Source organism: Antechinus flavipes, chromosome X (assembly GCF_016432865.1).
Source record: "Antechinus flavipes isolate AdamAnt ecotype Samford, QLD, Australia chromosome X, AdamAnt_v2, whole genome shotgun sequence".
Classification (NCBI taxonomy): domain Eukaryota; kingdom Metazoa; phylum Chordata; class Mammalia; order Dasyuromorphia; family Dasyuridae; genus Antechinus; species Antechinus flavipes.
Genome location: NC_067404.1, coordinates 41139320 through 41158775, shown reverse-complemented (window position 1 = coordinate 41158775; position 19456 = coordinate 41139320). Strand labels below are relative to the sequence as shown.

At 38.9% G+C, this 19456-nt stretch overlaps 1 protein-coding gene across 4 annotated transcripts in view; it reads right to left on the bottom strand.

Annotated features, from left to right (window-relative positions):
• The window catches only part of PABIR2 (PABIR family member 2), a 92177-nt gene that overhangs the window by 47622 nt on the left and 25099 nt on the right, over positions 1-19456 (bottom strand). For 3 of the 4 annotated variants that reach the window (XM_051968883.1, XM_051968882.1, XM_051968884.1), the window contains 5 exons: positions 19307-19408; positions 18938-19026; positions 17417-17481; positions 15609-15705; positions 1168-4266 (listed from right to left, as the gene is read on the bottom strand). In XM_051968883.1, the coding sequence (XP_051824843.1) occupies positions 4116-4266; positions 15609-15705; positions 17417-17481; positions 18938-19026; positions 19307-19408 (504 nt within the window). In that variant the 3' untranslated portion in view covers positions 1168-4115. Of the gene's footprint in view, positions 1-1167; positions 4267-15608; positions 15706-17416; positions 17482-18937; positions 19027-19306; positions 19409-19456 lie in introns of those variants that run through there. The other variant, XR_007948927.1, reaches the window with a different exon arrangement.

Below are 19456 nucleotides of genomic sequence, written 5' to 3'. Positions count from 1 at the left end.
ATGTTTGTGACTCCAGGCCTGATGCTCTACTAGGGAGGAATTACTATTGGCTTGTTGGGGGAGGATAAGTGAAAGCTTCATGGAGAAGGGTTTTTCTGAGGTGATCAGGGTGTCAGCAGGTGATGCAGAGCAATCCAGGGGACGAGATGAACAAAGATGCCAGAGAAGACATCGCTGGCCATGTTGGGATGATGATGAGTGATCCAGTTTTACTAGCACGGAGAGGGTATGGAAATCAATTTAAGATCAATTCAGCAGGGGAGTAGGGAAAGGGGAAGGGAAGCACATGACCTTTGGTAGCTTCCTAATTTAACTATTTTTGCTCACTAGGTACCAGCCCATTTAACAGTTTCTAGGCTGCTAAAAAACTGCAAGTGACATCAGCTCCTTCTCAATGCTGCTTCAAAGTCCTAGCTGTTTGGCTCTGTTTTGTATGGAAGGGTGAGTACGGGTGCCATATTGAGGGAGGAAGTGGATAAAGGCAAAAACTTAGGCTGAAGCCAGATTGTGGCTAAGTTCACTGAACACTTATGTATCTGTTATGTAAAAGGCATATGTGTGTGTGTGTGTGTGTGTGTGTGTGTGTGTGTAAAGTTAAAAATCAGAGAGTCCCCGCCTGCAGCACAATCTCATCAATCCAATATGTGCTCCCCAGAACTGTATGCAGTAAACAATATGGTGGTTGCTAGAGGGGATATTAATAATGCTGTGAGCAGTTAGGGGAATGGACGCAGTGTGCCCTGCATCCCTTGATATACGGCAGGGACAGTCGGCCAATTTCCTTCAGCCAGTAAGTGGCTCTTGGTGGTCCAGGGTAGCTTAGGGATGGGGAAGAGAAGGCAGCGTGCAATAGACAACTGGATATAACGAAGAGTTCACAAATTTAAGAGTTCAGGAGTGTCTGAAATGGAGGAGCTTGATAATGCAACTTCTCAGGTGTTCAATGTTCTTCTGTAAATCCAAAAGGTAATATGGTCAAAAATAACTTTGGGAATTAGAATTATCAGGAATACAAAAGGGACTGAATTACAGCTCTGCCAGAGGCACAGGACAGAGAACAGAGTCAGTGAGAAAAGAGACAGCCAGGGGTTTTGTTTTGTGGTTTTTTTTTTTTGTTTTTTTTTCTTTTGTGTGTGAAGAAAATACAAAGTTTTATGCATGTGTTCACATTTCATGAGATTTCATTCTAATGTTTACAAAGGCCAACATTTCACAGAAAACTTTTCATCACTCCCGAAACAGTAATCATGAAATACATCACTTCTACAAGTCAGGCAGACGAAACCACGACGGCCAGGAGAGAGATGCTGGTCCTCCCATCCCTCGTTCATGTTACCAAACAGAGACACGGAGAAGAGGGTGGGAGAGTAGAATGGGGATAAATGACAACCTCTACATCACATCATAACAGATAGGATTTTTCAAATGGCAGAGTGAATTTTATATGGAAATAAAGGGACACTGTCAACAAAATTCATTTGCTAGACTGTCAACAAAATTCATTAGTTAATTGACCTTTATTTAGAATTGATTTCAAACAGATCACTATGTGTGATCAATTAAAAACATTCCCCTCCCCCCCCATTTTTTTTTTTTTTTTTGGTCCAGACCCATGATTTCATTGGTATACGGAACTCATTTTTGCTGAATGCAGATCAGCAACCATCTAAAACTGAACCCCACAGTGGCCGGCACTTGAGAGTTAAGTGACTTGTCCATGATCACACAGCTGAGTATATGTTAGAGAGGGATCTTGAACTCAGGCTTTCCTGACTCCAAGATGCAGCCTCTAAGCACGAACACCAAGCTGCTGTGTAAAAAATAAAAGATGACTTCATGGGTCTTATCTCCTAGCTCTCATATCCCAATAGTGAACACTGCAGGAATATGTTGCTGTTTTCTTCTCCAGCTCTCCCCCCCCCCCCCAATTTAATGATTAAAATTTAAAAATCAGGTTTAACCATCTCAAAGAATTGAAAGGTTAAATCTTAGCAATCAATTCAGAGTTTGAAAATTATGGCTGAGAGTGTCCCTTTAAGGCAAAAAAGACAGCAAAGTGAAAGTGGATAAATATTCTGTAAGATAAAACACTCTAGTCATTACTGTACAGGCAAAAACATCTTAAATAATATGGTTCATATACAAATAAAATGAATACATTGAATACTGTAGAACTGATTATATGTTCTCTTTTAAATGGCACACTATGGATTAATATTTTACAATATACACATCTATTTGAGGTGGGGGAAACTAGTGATGCTCCACGGGTAAAAAGAATACAATAAATTCATTACTGGCTACCATGATTATTACAATTTAAAATAAAGAACACGAGATACTGTCATTGGACTCCTGTAGGGCACACACATCACGTCCTTGTTAGAGCTGAAAAGAAAGTCTAAATCTCCCCTCCGATCAAGCTACCCAGTATTGCCAATCTTTGCTTACCTTCAAAACACATAATTTCTCTTTAAAATTCAGCATTATTTTCTTAAAAAAAAATACAAATGCCGTATTTTAGACAAAAGCATTTTGAACCATCATTCAAAAATGAAAGCTTATGGCAGGCAATTCTGTGTAATAGAGACAAGCCAGCAGTTACTACTACCAAACGTTTAAAAAATTTTAATCATAAAAAAATACTATAATTCACCACAGACTTTTTACAGTTATAAATAATAAATAGCATGATAGTAGATTATAATCAATGGATTATCTAGCTCAGTTAATATTTTTCTCGTTATGAAGCTCCTTATTTGCTACCTCAGACTGACTGAAACGCTCCAAGTATATTCCTTACAATTAAAATGTGATTCTTATAAGTAGAATACGGAGCTAAAACTCAATTACCAATTGAATAATATTCAATTCCCTCTAAAAATTAAACTTTAGAGACTTGCCTTTATTCAAGGCAACATTAAAATTACTTAAACCATCCATCTTCTCTAGTGGCAACACAAAACCTGTGATGCAGAGGGACTGAATCATTGGTACTAATTACCACAGGGGAAAGCAAATTTCAAAGTTGAAATACATTAAAAAAAAAAAAAAAAAAAAAGGCGCACCAGCTCCCAAATCAGATGATTACATATGGCACCCCCTTTTGCTTTCCCCTTCCCCTGTGGTTTACATTCTTTAAGAGTAGAACAATGTCCCCTAAGGCACAAAAATCCCTATGGCCTCAATGCCACAGGAGACATTGATGGCCCCATGTGCACTTTCCTGCACGGTACTTTTTTTAGGTCAGTAACACTGGCTAGTCACTTCTGAATGCACCAGACATTTTTGATCAAGGCTGGAATTTCTTCTCCTTGACAACAAATAACTAGAAATATTAATAATATGTTATACATTCCTCAGGGCTACAAGTTTTGGGAAAAAATGTTAGCTACCGTTGCTCCTGGGTTATAAAGATCTGGAACGTTCTTACTAATTCAGGCATACTACCAAGTCCATTAACATTTCAAACATTAAAACCAATCCTCATCCTTCCGTACAATCTTAACTACAAAGGAGCAACATTGGCAGCTACAGAGACCACTGAGTATTTCCTGGTCTGGCTACAAGCAAGCAGCTCAAAGAGGAAAAAGGAGAAATCATATATTTAAATCCGATGAGAAAAATCATTTCAATATAACCAAATGCAACCAATTTTACATTGGCAAAATGAAGAGCAGTATAGAAGTATTGATTTAACAAGGAACGGAGGTCTCTCTCAAACGAGACTTTCTGATCAGTTTTGTAACTGTCATTTGTTTTCGTTGGGGAAAGGAGCCATACTACAAACTACATATCAGTACGCAAACTACAGGACCTTAAGGAGGTAGCCTTTTAGGCATCAAAAGTAAAATATAGCAACAGCAACCCAAAGTTAAGTTTAATAATCTGAACAGTCACTTAACACAAAAGGAAATTTGCAGAAACTAGCAGTAAGGTTAATATAGCTATGAATTCAACCTTTGAGAATAGAGATGTTAAAGGATAATGTTACATTAATTTGTTATCTAATTAATATCTTAATCCTCATTAGGGATCGAAGTTCTTTTCCCTGCCTGCCAGAGTCTTTGTCTAGAAAACAGCACGGTCAGAACACTGAATGAGAAATGGTTAAGTCACTTGGGTGAAAGGTCATCCATCAAGATGAACGAAGAGCATGAATTGGAACATGTTACTGGAGAGTCTGTGGCATTGCTGACTTTAGCCAGTGAGTCTGAGGATGAGCCAATGCTGCTACTACTGCCATCCAGAATATCTGAAGACAGACTGAGGACAAAACAGAGACAGTCATGAGCTGGTGTACCTCTGGGGTAAGTACAAGACGCAACAGCTGCACGGTTTCAAGAAATCACCAATCGGGAGAATATTTGTGTAGAGTTAAGAAAGGAATAGCAAAAGGTTACATTTGAAAAGATTTCAAAACCCCACGAGAGGCCCTGCAAACTCAGAGACAGACTTTGAGTTTTCGATTCCATTTCTGGTTTCCAAAGAGTCCTAGAATTTCTACGTACGCCGTGGATGGTACCCAGCCTGTATGTGGCTTCACTCCCAACGTCACTGTGACCTAAGGCCAACTGGAGAAAGTGCCCCCCATATTTAGTTCAAGATACTTCCATTTCTACACCTCCTCCCACGTATTCCATTGGTTTTAGGGAAAGAGGTGTCCTTTAGTCTCCAAAATGAACCTGTATCCTAGGTGTCATTCCTAAGTGACCATATAGGTACTTGTTTCAGCTTCTGTCTCTGTCTGTCTGTCTGTCTCTCTCACTCACATACACATACACACACACACACACACACACACAACACACACACACACACTTTTGAGAAGTTTAGCAGTTAAAGGAAAAAGAATGATCTAACTAGAAAGAATAGTATATTAGAACTGGTCCATATGTTCCATCTCTTCAATTAGCTATAGTCTTCTCCAGCTGCCCCAGTGAAGGCCATCAATGTGCTCATCTGACTAAGCTGCCCTCTCAACCTCCCGAGGCAAGATACTGCTGACCAGTTCCTTTCCTTCTTGGATATAATCCCTTGGCTTCTGGGTTACCATCATCTCCTGGTTCTCCTTCTGCCTTTTAGTTCTTTTTATTTTGCTCCTAGTTCCCTTTTCATCCTCCTGACTCCTCAACTCTTGATATTCACATCTTCAGTTTCTCTGTCCTCAAAGCTTCTGCTTTCATGAATCAACCCTATGAGGATTCACCAATCTGGAGTTCCCACTTGACCTTAAACTTGCCATATCCAAAATCAAAGCCACACTGTCTCCCCTAAAAAGGAAGGCTTTTCTTCTCAGTCTTCCCAATTATGTCAATGGCACCCTTCTCCCAAACTCCTCGCCATTCCTTTGGACTCTTCGTTTTATTTTGCCTTTTTTATAAAACTAGTGCTCTGGTCCCATTGACGGTTCCTACCTAATGTTTCCTCTTCCACAGAGTTCCCACTGTAACCTCTTTAGGTTACTCCTTCATCATCTCAGGCCCGGGTTTCTGCACTTGCCTCTAACTGGCCTCTATGCTGCAGATCCATCCTGTAACATTCCAGAATCTTCTATAAATCAAAACGTTACTTAATGTCCCATTTTCATTGTGTCATACCCTGCTCTAAAACTGCCAGTTTTAGGCAGCCCTAAAACTTAGGTGCCTAGAGAATAAAGCTCAAATCCCTCATCTCTAACAGCACTATGGCACAAACTATCCAATCTAGTCAGGATGGTCCCCATCTGTCTTTCTTCATCTTGGTATCAAATCTCTCTACAATCTAGCTTCAGTGTTCTTCTTGAGCTTTATCTGATATGATGCCCTATACAAAGCCTGTTCTGTTGTCAAATTGACTCCTCAGTGCCACGTGACCACACTTGTCATCCTACCTCGATAAGCGCTTGTACCGTGCCCCCTGCTCCACCGAGCTGTTTCTCAAGGGCCTCTCCTCTAGCAAGGCTTTGCCCCTCACTCCAGCCTCTCCTACTCACCAGTGACACGCTTCGTACCACTTGTCACCCACAGCGGCTTTGTCATAGTCATTTGGGCATGGCCTATGTCCATCAGCAAGCTGCAAAATCTAGATAAATGCCCTAGCTTGGAAGGTGGGTTCACTCAGACAGCATTGGGGGGAGCCTTGTATCCTAAGTATAAAAAAAGACTTCCTAAACCCATCAGGTCTTTCTTACTTGAGAACAAACTATTTTCACGTATTTTCAAAGCATACTGTAGCCTACCAAATATATAAACAGAGACTCCAGGACTTGCCGTCATTCTCATGGACTGAATAGCAGCATATGTTTATTTCTCTGATGCTTAAAGGCTAACAAAGTATTTCACAAATGCCTCCTGATACTCACAAAGCAAAGGGACAGCCCAAATAATATTGCCCTCAATTTTAAAAATGAAGAAATGAGGCTTAGAAACTTTTAAGTAACTTATCCTGGACCATCCAGCTAATAAAGAGCCCTGGCAATCTCTTAGCAAGTGAGCCTATGGCTCCTTCCACTCTCTCCCGCTATCTACCCAGAGGTATTACCCTATTACCTATCCTAGATAATAAAATGTCATCTCAAAAAAAAGTGTCAATCTATTTCAAATGAACCTTCCCCATCAGTTTGCAGAGCAAATCGACAACTAAGGCCTTATTCATGTTAAACTAGATGTGAATGACATAGTAAATCTGAGACTAGAATCCAGATCACTAGAATGCTGGTCCAATCCCCCTTTCCCTTCTCTAATTAAACTTAGATTTTACTGAATGCTTTTTAAAAATGATGCTTGCATTTCTCTGCTACTTCCTTTATGTCTCACATCATCTTCATCAGGCTGTTAAAGAATACAACAACCAACCTGCCGTTCTGCCCGGGAAGCTCAAGCTAAATGAGACTCTCTCCAAATGCCACGGAGATTTCTCCCCCCCTGTTTTTACCCTCTATACATTCTTGGGAATTTTTTTAATTCTAGAAAATGTCAAAACCCAATATATTTTCTAGCACTTATAGGAGTTTCTGCAACTTTAAAAAAAAAATCATCCTTTGAAATATTTCTTCTCCTTCCTATCTTTTCTTTTCTTTTTTCCCCCTTTCTTTTCTCTTTCCTTTTGGGTCCCCTAATTTTACACCCCTATGGACACAAGTGGGTTAATTGATCCTGCTAGCAGCAGGCTATTATTGTTCCCCAAATCTTTCACACAAACTTGTTTCTATTTTGAAACATGACTTTCAGTCTTGAAGAGGCAGCATGGTGTCACGGAGAGAGAGAGGTGACTACTGAGCCAGAAAAACCAAAGTTCAAGTGCCACCCCAGACCAATACTGGCTGACACAAACCCCTGGCAAAAGTCACTTAACCTTGGTACTCTGATGCTAAATTGTTGAGAAGGTACCAAGCTGTGTTGATACAGGGAGTATCTTTCACCATGGAGTTAGCTATACCAATAAAATCGTAGGTCAGTCAGTCACCTAGCATTTATTAAGCCCCTACTGTGTGCTGGGTGTCCTTGTTCTCAAGAAGTTCCCAATCTAAAGGGGGAGTCAACATGCAAACAGCTATGTACAAAATAGCTATATAAAGGAGAAATTCAAGATAATCAGCAAAGGAAAGGCCCAAGAGATGATCAAGAAAGGCTTCTTGCAGAAAGTGGGAGTTTAGCTGAGAAGGAAGCCACGGAAGTCAGGAGGTAGAGATGAGAACAGAAAGCCTCCCAGATATGGGAGAATTGTGAGAATGGCTGAATTCAGGAGATAAAAAAGAGCAAAGGAAGTCAGGGTCACTGCATTGTAGAGCATGTGGAGGAGAAAGGTCTAAGAACACTAGAAAGGTTAACCTGGGAGGGGCAGGAGAGGGAGTCAAGTAACGAACGATTTTAAAAGGCAAAATGGAAGATCTGATCCTGATTTGTCTATGGAGGTGATAGGGAGCCACTGCAGTTTATAACTAAGAGAAGTGGTGACATGATGAGACCTTCATTTTAGAAAAACCGATTGGCAGCTTAGTAGGGGAAGGACTGAAGTAAGGAAGAGACTTGAGAAAGAGAAGGCGACTAGCAGCCTATAGCAATAGTCCAGGTAAGGTAATAACAAGTGCACCAGAATGGCAGCAGCGTAAGAGAAGAGAGGGAGGAACAGGCAAGAGATGTTACAAAGGTAGAATAGACAAGCCCCGGCAACTGCTTGAATACAGTGGGTAAGAAAGGGAGGCACTGAGGAAGACACAGCAAGATGGTGGTGCTCTCAACAATAACAGGAAAATTAGGGAGAAAGAAGGGGGTAGTTGAGGAGGAGAGGTGGTGAGCACCTAGATTTAAATGCTAATTTTATCATTTAAAAATAAAACTAAGCCAAAAATACCTAGCCACCTTTTTACAAACTGCTGTATGAAATGTATAGATTCAAAAGAAAGTGGTTTTTGCCCACAACTAAGAACAAAACTTAATCACAGGAGATCGAAATGTGGCATAAAAGGAAGATCAAAATCATAACAATGCAAGCTAACTTTATTCAAGTTATAAAAGACTATGCAAAAATAGGATCTTACTGTATTTCTATATAAGTGTATAAAAAAGCAGAGCCAAGAGGCTCTGAACCTGGAAAAAAATTAAACTTTCCTTAGGGGAAAAGCCAAAAGAAACTAAGGGAGTTAACAGACTTTAAAAAATAAAAAAAAGCCAAAAAACACTTCTCTAATCCAGTACTCACACAGTACTGCCACTGTATATATTCAGGTTTTTAAAGCCCACTGCCTTCAAATCCATCATTCCTAAAAGCGCTTTTAAGTGGAGGAAATAGGGGAAAATTGAGCTGGTTCAAAGACTTTTTTTCCCCGTGTAAGATAAGTGGTGAACTGAATTGACTGGAATAAGAATATAGTCAACACAGTTATTTACACTACCCGAGAAAAGCAGATGTACAAATAGAAACCACCCCTTCCTCCCTATGGAAATCCAAAAATGGCTTTTATTTGACTAGGATAGGGCATTTTTTGCCTCAGCTAAAAATCAGCTTGCATTCCTAGGGCACATACTAGCTGAGCAGCATGAGAGAGCAGTCGGTCCCGGCTACGTGGCAGAGAGAGAGTAGGCTCACATTAAAAATTGGCTACTACCTGGATAATCCGAATAGAAATAGAAGTTAACTGTAGATTTGTACCAGGTTAAAAGATATCCTTTGTGACGACTCTCATTGGCTCAAATAAAGCCAGAAGTCATTCAAAACATCTAATATCACTCCTGCTGAGAAATCTCTCCACTAGCATTGTTTATTACTTACTTAAAAGAAGCTCACTAATAGAGAAGTTTTCCAGAAAGCTGGGGGAATACAATCTTATGTAGTTTCGGCAATTTCTTCCTTAATATTGAATCAAAGAAGCCAGACCTCTGATCTCCAGTTGTGGAAGAATTGCTGCAGACAGCATACCACTTGCCACTTGTTTCATTTACAGCAATTTGCAAATTGTGACTTTGAGAAATCCTTCATCGGATGTTTTCACTAAGCTAAAATATGTATTGGACCAAAACTTTTTCTGTTGCAAAATCATAGATTTCCAACTAGATGGAAGCCCAGAAGCCATTTCATTCAATTTCCTCAGAATTTCACAGAGGAAAAAATTGAGACCAAGAAAGAGGAAAGGACTTGCCTCCATGCTTCTCCCCCATCTTCCACACTCCCCACCTCAGACCAAGGTCAACCAGAATGGGGCCTCCAAGCCAGCTTCTGTGATCCTACATCCAGGAGTCCACCTACTATCCCTACTAGTCCCCTTCCCTAATTTCATAGAAAAGGAAACCGGGACCCATCAAGGCTCAGTAATTTGTCAGAGGCCACAAAGGTAAGCACACAGGGAGCAACAGAAGTGGCCTTGGAAGCCAGGTCTTTGACTAAATCCGGCAATCTGCTCACTGCACATCCCCTCACTCTCACCTTGCATCTTGGGCCCCCAGACAGCTATGGACAACAACACCCAGCATGTTGCTTTCTGCGCATCACACTACATTTTGGTAATCGTATAAAGGCAGCTCTAGCAAGATGATTTTCAGTCCCTAGTTCTGTTTAACATGTCCCCCAACTGACAAAGAGAGAGAAAAGGCAAGTGCAGTTATCTGAATTATTAAAAAGAAAAAATGGGTATCATCAATGAAATCTATAGATTATGATTTTTTAAAAAAAAGTCATTTATCTACTAATCGTAATGCTAATCTTTGACCAGGGCTACAAACAACTCAATTATCTGATTTGAGTTTCCCCTTCTCTTCCCGTCCTGATCCCTCTCTGATGAAGGTGCTAATGAGCAACAGCTCCATGAATACCTTGGCCAACCCCCAGAGAGAGGAAAGGAAAGGTAAAGGGCTTAGGTAATTCACAAACTGGCTAATCAGCAGACTTCATGTAAAAGTTGATTAATTTATTCCAGCCTCCAAATGCTGAATACATATAAGCAGGCAATCAGACAATCTCAAAAATAGTAAGGAGTATTTTTCCCCCCTTCAATTATGCCTTATGCCTAAAAAAGCCCCCAAGAGAGAAAAGTAAATGAAATTAAAATACCTGAGCCGGATAGCAACAAAATGAAGGCTTTCGAGATAATTCACACTGCCACTCTAGATGGCTGAGCCCTTTTTTTGCACCATATTCTTGAAAGCTGTGCTACAGCAGGTGTGTACACTGGAACTGTGCTGTTTCTAAGACTGAATCTGTGGTAGCTCCATTTGGGGTTTCATCTATGGGACTTAACTCCTGAAGTCCCCAAAGGACTTTGCTCTGAGGGTAGTTCCTCCATAGACATGCTTAGGACAATTCTCTAAGTAAAGCTCTAGTTCAGTTCCTGAGATCTGGGGCTTCCATCTGGAAAGGACTTCCAGACAGGTGAGGAAGTGAGGACCCAGAGAGAAGGGACAACTCCAAGTAGACAGAGCAAGTGAATGAAAGAGGGATTTGAATCTGGGTCCTCTGACTCCAGATTCAAAGCTCTTTCTACCATATAAGCAGGCTCCCAGTTTTACAGATCCAGATCCCAACACACAAAAACATCCTGACTCCAACTCCCTAAAATTAGTAGCTAGTATGTGGCAGTTGTTGGGAACTCTCAGAATGCATATGCAAGTTAAGATCTTCAAAAATAATCAAAATCCAGGTCATCCAGGGTTTCACTGCTACCCCTTTCAATTGCACTCAGAAGGGGTTTAGAAGACATTGTATGTGCTTGCAATTTACACCTGGAGGCAGCCAAGCTGTTATGATCTGTACCAGTTGAAGTCTCCAAATGGAACTTCAGGGCAGCTTCCTATAGGATTTGCAACAATACATCCTACCTGAAGAAAAAGGGCTTAGCTTCAGCACCATCAATGCTGCTTACTCTGGATTATTCAGGGCTAACAATTGTACATTCTTGTACATAACTCTCGGGAGATCTTTCTAGGAAGACAGGCATTCACTCCAAATGGACTTTTAAAACATTTAGTCAGTGCTATTGAAATTACTACCAACCCTGTAACAAAATGGTGGGCGTGAACATACATTTACATAACCCACACTCCACCCTCAAGCAGCATTTCAAATAAAGTACTTACATAGGAGTATCCCAGTAACTTTTGCCTTACATTTCTGCTCTCATTATCTTTAAAAGGAGGGATGGAGAAGGGATCTTCTCCTGTGCTTTTCCTCACTTTCTAGTCCTCCCAAATGGCATCTGTCCACTCCATAACACTCACACTCCAGTTGAAGTGCGCGCCCTCATCTCTGCTATTGGTAATAGCTATTGGAGGCTGGGGGAGGGGTGGGGGAGGTATGACACATTTAGGGTCCTCCAGCTCTGTCCCTAGGAATCCTTACCTAATTCTTGCTCAACACCTTAGCCTGCTCATCCAGGGTCTCATTTTCCCTTTCTTTTCCCTGACTTTGCTCTTAAAACCAGCCAACACCCTGTCCGTCCTCCCCCCCTTTCCCCTCTCAATCAGTTCATTTTTTCCTCTTTTCTAAATCCCCAATTTCACTAAAATCCTCTATGGGTTCTTCCCAGTTCTACTTTGGGCATCTTCCCTATGGAAGCCACCTGATGTCTCTTCTCAATGTTGCCACACTGTCCCCCCCTCAGGCTGGCACATGCCCCAGATCCTGCCACCGTCTGGCCCTTAGAAGCCTCAGCATTGTCATTCCTTAGAATGCTTAAGATGTTCACATTTACAACTGACCATCTTCAGACACATTTGCTGGGGAGGGAGATCTTTTTGCCCCAAGCAAAAGAGATCGGCAGAGATGTCTCAACGAAGCTTGTAAAGCTCTTAGAAATAAATCATTTAGTTCGTGCTCTGAATTTGTTAAATAAGACACAGATTGTGCCTAAATTATTCTATAAACATTTTAAGCACACGTTGCATATACATTCAGTACAAACTCATTTTGCAAATGCAAAGAAAAAAACCTAACACACACACACACACACACACACACACACACACACACACACACACGCTATATTATTTCTGATGTGATGGGTAGGAAAATCTAGGGGAATGTTCTTTTAACATAGAAAAATCTTTACATCATTTGAATCTTAGAAGAAGAATCTTAACATCATTTTGTTAGCCCTGAAAACCCTTACTCCACATTGGTACAGACGGCACCATAAACGTATATGTGTTCCTGGAAAATGAAGTAGGGAAAGACTTTTTAACAAACAAAAAGAGCTGAAATACAATAGAGGAGCAGGTCAAGAGCAAATACAATGTTAATAATATTCAAATTAAGAAAGGAACATACATAGAGGGTAGGTACCATTTCTGCCTTGTCCTTAGAGACACAGATTTAAGAATTTTCATCAAGTAGAAAGAAACTGAGAGACAATTAGTTAGAAACCACAAAGCAGAGGGCATGTTTGTTATGCAGTCCCAACAGCACTTGACACACCATGGTCCCTTAAACATGTGTAACAATAAGACAAATGTGTGTAAACCAAAAGTTGACATTTTCATATTCATCACAAAGATATCAGGAGCTACAGACATGTGGTATAAACCTTAATCTTACATAAAATAGTAAGGCTACAGTGGTTGAACAAATATACATCTAAGTATTCAGGCTGTAAGGCATGGAAAGAAAATGAAAAAATATGGTTGGTTTTCCATTTAACAATTAAAAAAAACTTCTTTCTTCATCTTCATTTGATTTGTAAAAAACAGAAATACTGAGTTGATGAGGGAGGAACTGTTAATTCTTAGTTATTTTACCCCACCTCCCATCGCCCCACCCCAGCAAAGTTAATACCAAATAACCCCTTGTCTTAATTTTGTCAAGTAGTATGGATCTCCTTGCCATGAGGCCCCAAAAGCCACTTGGTCCTTGTTTCTGTTTCTTTTTCCAAAAATATAAATATCTGATCAATGCAATCTCATCACAAGATTGAAAAAGTCCCCTGCAGAGCAGGAGGGAGAACCCACAGAAAGACTATTCCAAGAGTTACAATCACTGGGTTCAAGCTGTAAATGTCTAAGCAACAGTACGAATTTGGCATCAACTAGGCCTTGTAGGAACCTCAAGACATGGCAATCCTTAAGCTATAGATGTGTGCCTAGCCCCTTCCACAAAAGGAAAAATGCTAAGTACTTAAAGATGGATTAAAGATAAACAAAATCTGAAAGATTTTCAGGTCTTATGCAGCAAGATCTGATTTTTACTTGATTGTAATTAAGTTCCACTTCACCCTACTCTTGAGAATAAGCCTCCTAAAAGGCCGAGACCAAGAGATACCATAATTCTCACTGATGTCATATACAGATATGGCCTTTGCTATTGCCGGCCATTTCAAAGCCCCCAAACAAAAGCCCCGGTAGACATAGGAGCACATGGGAGCAGGGACAACCTCACTGTCCATGTCCTCCCCCAAGATCACTGCAGTGTTTTGCTAGTGCCCTCAAAAAGAGCCTGTACCTCAGTGGCAGAAGTCATGGTGTGATTTATGGAAACCTTCCAGTTTCCATAAAGAGAGCCACTGGCACCTATTTGTTTGAGCCCGCTGGAATATTGCAGCGAATATTCCTTGGGGCTCGGTCCTGGCATACTATTTTTTTAAAAAATGTTTTCACATAGCGTTTATAAAGTGTCTTTCACTTTGCAGAATTATTTCCTAACTAGCACCTCATTAATTAGAGTCTACGCAAGATGATTTAGCTTCAGCCATGTAGCTGCAGGAAACATCCTCCTCCTCCTCCTCCTCCTCCTCCTCCTCCTCCTCCTCCTCTTTTAAAAATGAACAACATAAACAGAATTGACAGTTTCAGCAACCTGTTTTCTCCATGATCTTTAGCAGCATCTTTGCCTAATGCCTGGAAAGTCATTCAGTACCAAAATTAGTGCACAATTATCAAGGACAGACAAGATACATGGGAAGGAAAAGAGAAGAGAGACAAAATTGGCCACAACAGTCCAGGACAAGCATGTACCTAAATGAGAACAGGATTAATCACTGGAGTTAAGTTAACAAACTATGGCAAACAAGTCACAAGTTCCCCACCATAAACTTAAGTGAAAAGTGCATAAATGACTCATAAATTAGAATGGCCTGGAAATGGCATTTAACAGTTTTTGAAAATACATTTCCAAAATAAAATGCCTTTAGAGGCTTTTTGAAAAGACCTGTTGTTGTAAAATGCTGGATTTTACTCTTACAGTTCTGGAGGGGCAAAACACAATTCTGTATAGGATAGGAAAAGCCAGAACAGATCTCAAAACATTATCTGGATGTTCTCCAAATCAGTCAATACTGCCCCCACCCCCAGTACTCTCCCTCCCCCAAACCATCCCCATTTGCTAGCAGGAAGAAAAGTGTTACTGGCAGCAGCAACATCTGCCCTTCAGAAATTAAATGCAACATCTTTTCATTAATTGATTGGCAATTCCTGGCCAGGAGGAGAAAGTTTTGTTTTTTTTCCCCCACAGCCAAATGAAGAAAAAAAAAAAGTTAAAAAATATTTATGATAATATCCCTCTAAGGGGCTAGAAAGGTTTACTTAAAAAAAATTTTTTTTAAATAAATACTATTAGAATAACCTAAAGATTTTATATAAAAATTTGGGGAACAGTATTTAAAGAAACCATATCAGAGAACTTAGGTTTTCCCTATCGTGTAAAATACTGGCAAAATAAAGTTTTACAAAATGAAACACATACAATAAGATCATCAGGCACAGCAAAGCCAGGACAACTCAGTATCTTTCCCTCCCATCCCCAGAGTTTCCCTATCTGATTGGTATGTAGGGTCAACTCCCTCCCACACAGCCAAATTTGGAGGGGGTGGAGGGGCATTGAGCTAATAGGAGGTCAGAGTTGGGCATGAAAGTGAGTGTAATAAAATTAGAAACATGCATACCAAAGGGAAGTACACAAGACTTTTGAATTATCTTTTATGTCACCCATGCCTGCATGGAAAATTCCCCTCCATCAGCATTAATAACTGAATATCTTTTCAGTGGCTTTAAGGCGATTTAACATTATTTTCTACATGATCTATTTTAAGTGGGCTATAGCTTAATTAATTAATTGTTAATAATTATAATACAAATAATAATTCATATTTTCTTATCCCCTCCCTTATTGTCACTCCCCCACAATTTTTTTTTTTTTTTTTTTTTTACCATGAACTGAGATCTGTCAGATTCGTAATATCAGGAGAAAGCATAGTAGTAATGCCTTGAAAGAGTCTCTTTGGCTGACTTTCAGTTTCCATTTCACCTAAAACCAGAAAAAAAAAAAAAAAAGAACTGTAATATATATGTAGTTGTTGCTTAATTGGGGTGTTACTGTTTAGTTTTGTTTTTTAAACTAAAGCTAGCAATATTTTTTTCCATGAATAGTAATTTTAGAAGTGTTTTTCAGCATGTACTCAGCAAAGAAAATCCTAATGTCAATTAATGTCAGAGCTGACAGCCCTGAAAATTTTCCATTGATTTTATGTAATTTGTTATAGATATGTTCGGGTGGCCTTAAAAGAACAGCTCACTGGTTCCATCGTGAAGACTGGATCAAGACTAACCAGAGCATCGAGAAATATTTGCAGAATTTGAAGCCCACAGTAAATAGTAAGTAACTGGCAAAGAATACTCACTGTCTCCTTGTCACCACCTGAACACCCAAATACTATATGTATAGTATACTGTATACAGGTCAAAAATGGCATAGTTTGTTCAATTTATATATATATATATATATATATATATATATATATATATATATATATATATATATATATATATATATATATAATATATATATATATTATATATATATATATTTTAATTGCTTAGTATAATGCTGAAAATAACCAAAAATATTATTTCAAAAGTCGTCAAATTTTTTGGTACAGATAAAGACTATTTTTAAAGGAAGGGTAAGATAAATAAATATATATCTATAAATACATACACCCCCCCCACACACACACATATAAATACTATCATTCAGCTGTTCTAAATTTTATCAAAACTGATCACAAAAACCCTTTACTTCATGCTAATAATATTAATACTTTGCCACTAAAATACAAAAACTGAAAATAATTCAGTAATATATTGTCTTTTTCAAAATAAATTCACACACGAAAAGCCTGAGACTTAAAAAAAAAAATGTCTTCATTGTGAATCAGTATCAGTCATGGATCGATCTGTATTTCAGCAAGAAATGTATAACTCAAAGCTTGAAATTTTTAAACATTCCCAGAATAAAAACAAACCAACAAACAAAAAAGTTCACTTTTTCTAATAAATGTCAATTCATGTTCTATTTTTTCTGTAGCTATTCCAAGTCATTAAAGTCCATGTTTTTCTTGTCTTTAACTGATAATATTTCATTTTAAAATCTACTCCTCTTCATTTTGAAAATGTTCCCCTTCAATGGAAGGCGTAACTTGTATGAAGAGCTCCCCCTGCTGTCTTATTTTGGAGTAGCTCTGAAATGGAACATGAAACTGGGGCCCGGATTAAACATATTCCATCCTGCAAAGCATAATTTTAATACTCAAATGGAACCTCTCCTTAACATATTCCAAAAATAATCCTTCACAGGAGTCTCACAAGATCCCTGGAAGAGATCAAATGCCCATAAATAAAGCTCTCCGAATAAGTTGGAAAACAAAAGCCAATCAGGACTACTTTTCTCTATTTTACTTTCTACTAGAACATGGCTCTGTAATTTACAAACTATAATCTCTTTAGCATATAATGATTAAATGTAGATAAATGGATAAGTAGCCAAGTGTGGATACAGATTGATGAGAAAATATCTCAAAGATAATCGACAGAATTCAGATTTTATAATCATGCTTGTAAGAAAAATAAACATTTCTTTGAGGAGGAGATTCCATCTTGAAATACTTTGAGAGACAGGAAATCTCATTTCTAGCTCAAAATAAACTAAGTTTTACAATATCACAAACATCCCCGCATACCTTTCCTTTTAATAGGACCAAGAACACTGGGTCTAATGCAGTTGATTGGACTTTGACTCCTTCTGCTAAAATATAAAGTTAAAACATTGGCATCAGAAAGACTTGAAGTACTTCCAAGGTACAAGATAAATAGTTTAAAAGCCCACAAAAAGATTCCGATTGCGAAGCTCCGTGCAACCCCAATTTTGGTATCCTAGAATAACAGTCCTGTGCAATGCAAATACCACCTGCACTACTGGCAGGCCATTTTTCCTGAAAAGACAGTACATAATGGGGAAAAAAGGGAAAAAAGCCAGTTCTGAAGTCTGATCTAAAGGCTGGCAGCAAGACAAGACAATCTAAAAGAGAAGTCATTACTCAGCTCTATCTTGCTTAAATTATTTCACTTCATTTTCTTAGGGTGGCTACCACAGTCTCTCAACTTTTCGGTTTTCCTCCAGGTTCCAGAATGGTGGTACAAATGGCTATTTCCACAATGAGGCTTTGAGACTGTCTCGGATTACTCTTATAAAGAGTATGCCACTTTACAGGGTTTCAGATCCAAAGATCATGGAAACCATTCAATTAATCACATAAAAGTAAATACTGCACAGGATAGAAGAATCATTTTAAAAGAGATCAGATTACTCTTTTACCAAACCAACAAAATCAATCAATAGAACTTTTGAGCTGGAAGGGACCTTTGAAATAAACTAGTCCAACTCTCTTATTATACAGACGAGGAAACAGAGGAACAGAAAAATTCAGGTCACTCAGCTAATTTCCTAACAGCACAGGGACTCCAAAATGGGCCTTCTGAGCTCTGGCTCGTTGTTTTTTCCAGTCTACTGGAATGAAATAAATTTTACTTATTTTCAAAGCCTGTAGCAGAATCCTATGATGGTACTGATGTTGGGTAGGGGTTCCTAACCTGGGGTACCAAAACTTAAATGTGTGTGTGTGTGTGTGTGTGTGTGTGTGTGTGTGTGTATATATATATATATAAAAATATGGAGAGAGAAGAGAGAGACAGAAAAATAGAGAGACAGAGAGAGAGAGAGAGAAGGAACTTGATTTCACTATAATTGGTTATATTTAGAATTTATTTTATGCATTTAAAAAATATGATTCTGAGGAGAACATAGGCTTCATCAAACTGACTGCCCCAGGGGTCCAAGACCCAAAAAAAGGTGAAGGCGGCCCAGGATAGGGGGCAACACTAATTCCTATGTGCTGGCTTTCCAAGGGATTTTAATGTACATGAGGAATATGATTTGTCCCATTCATAGCAGGACACATTCTGTGGAACAGCAAAGGTTTTCAAGGAATAAGAAAATTTAAATAAGAAAAGGGACAACTGATTTTTTTTTTAATAACCTACTGAAAAAATCCTTGTGATAAGCTATTAAAATGCCTAAAATTAAAAAAAATCCTATTTTCATCTATACAAATATCAGTCCTACCTAATAGTATCAAATTTAAAGGTTGCTTGTGAAGCTAAGTTAATGAATTAAATAACATTTATAAAGCAAGTTCACTTACTTTGAAAATCGTCTTGTTGGACTGGGAATAGGACTAGGAGGTAGCCCATTGCTACTCACAAACATTTGTAAGGATGGTGAAAAACATTGCTGGAGAAAAAAGTTAGTATTAATTAAATTCTAGAGCCCCATTTTAAAAAGCATTCTGTTTTAAAGCATTTACAGTGAAGTGCTTAGGATCATATAGGTGTTAACATAAGTTTCAGAGTATATTTTAAATGAATATTAATTTACTCTCACATCATGAGCTGAAAGCAGAGGGTTCTCCCTCCCTCCCCCCCAGCCAATCTTTCCTCTTTTAAACAATTAATAGTTTGGGGTGTGTGAGACAGGCATTTGCAGGTATTTTAAGTCTCTTCATTGTTCCTACCTTTCCTATTCCTCTAGTGGGTGATGGTGCTGGAGAAACTGGGACGAAGTCAATTCTCTTAGGAGAAGATGATTTCTCCGATTTGTCAAAGTCATTATCACTCTGTAAACAAAAACATGTCATCCACTTATAATAACACAGCACATCCCT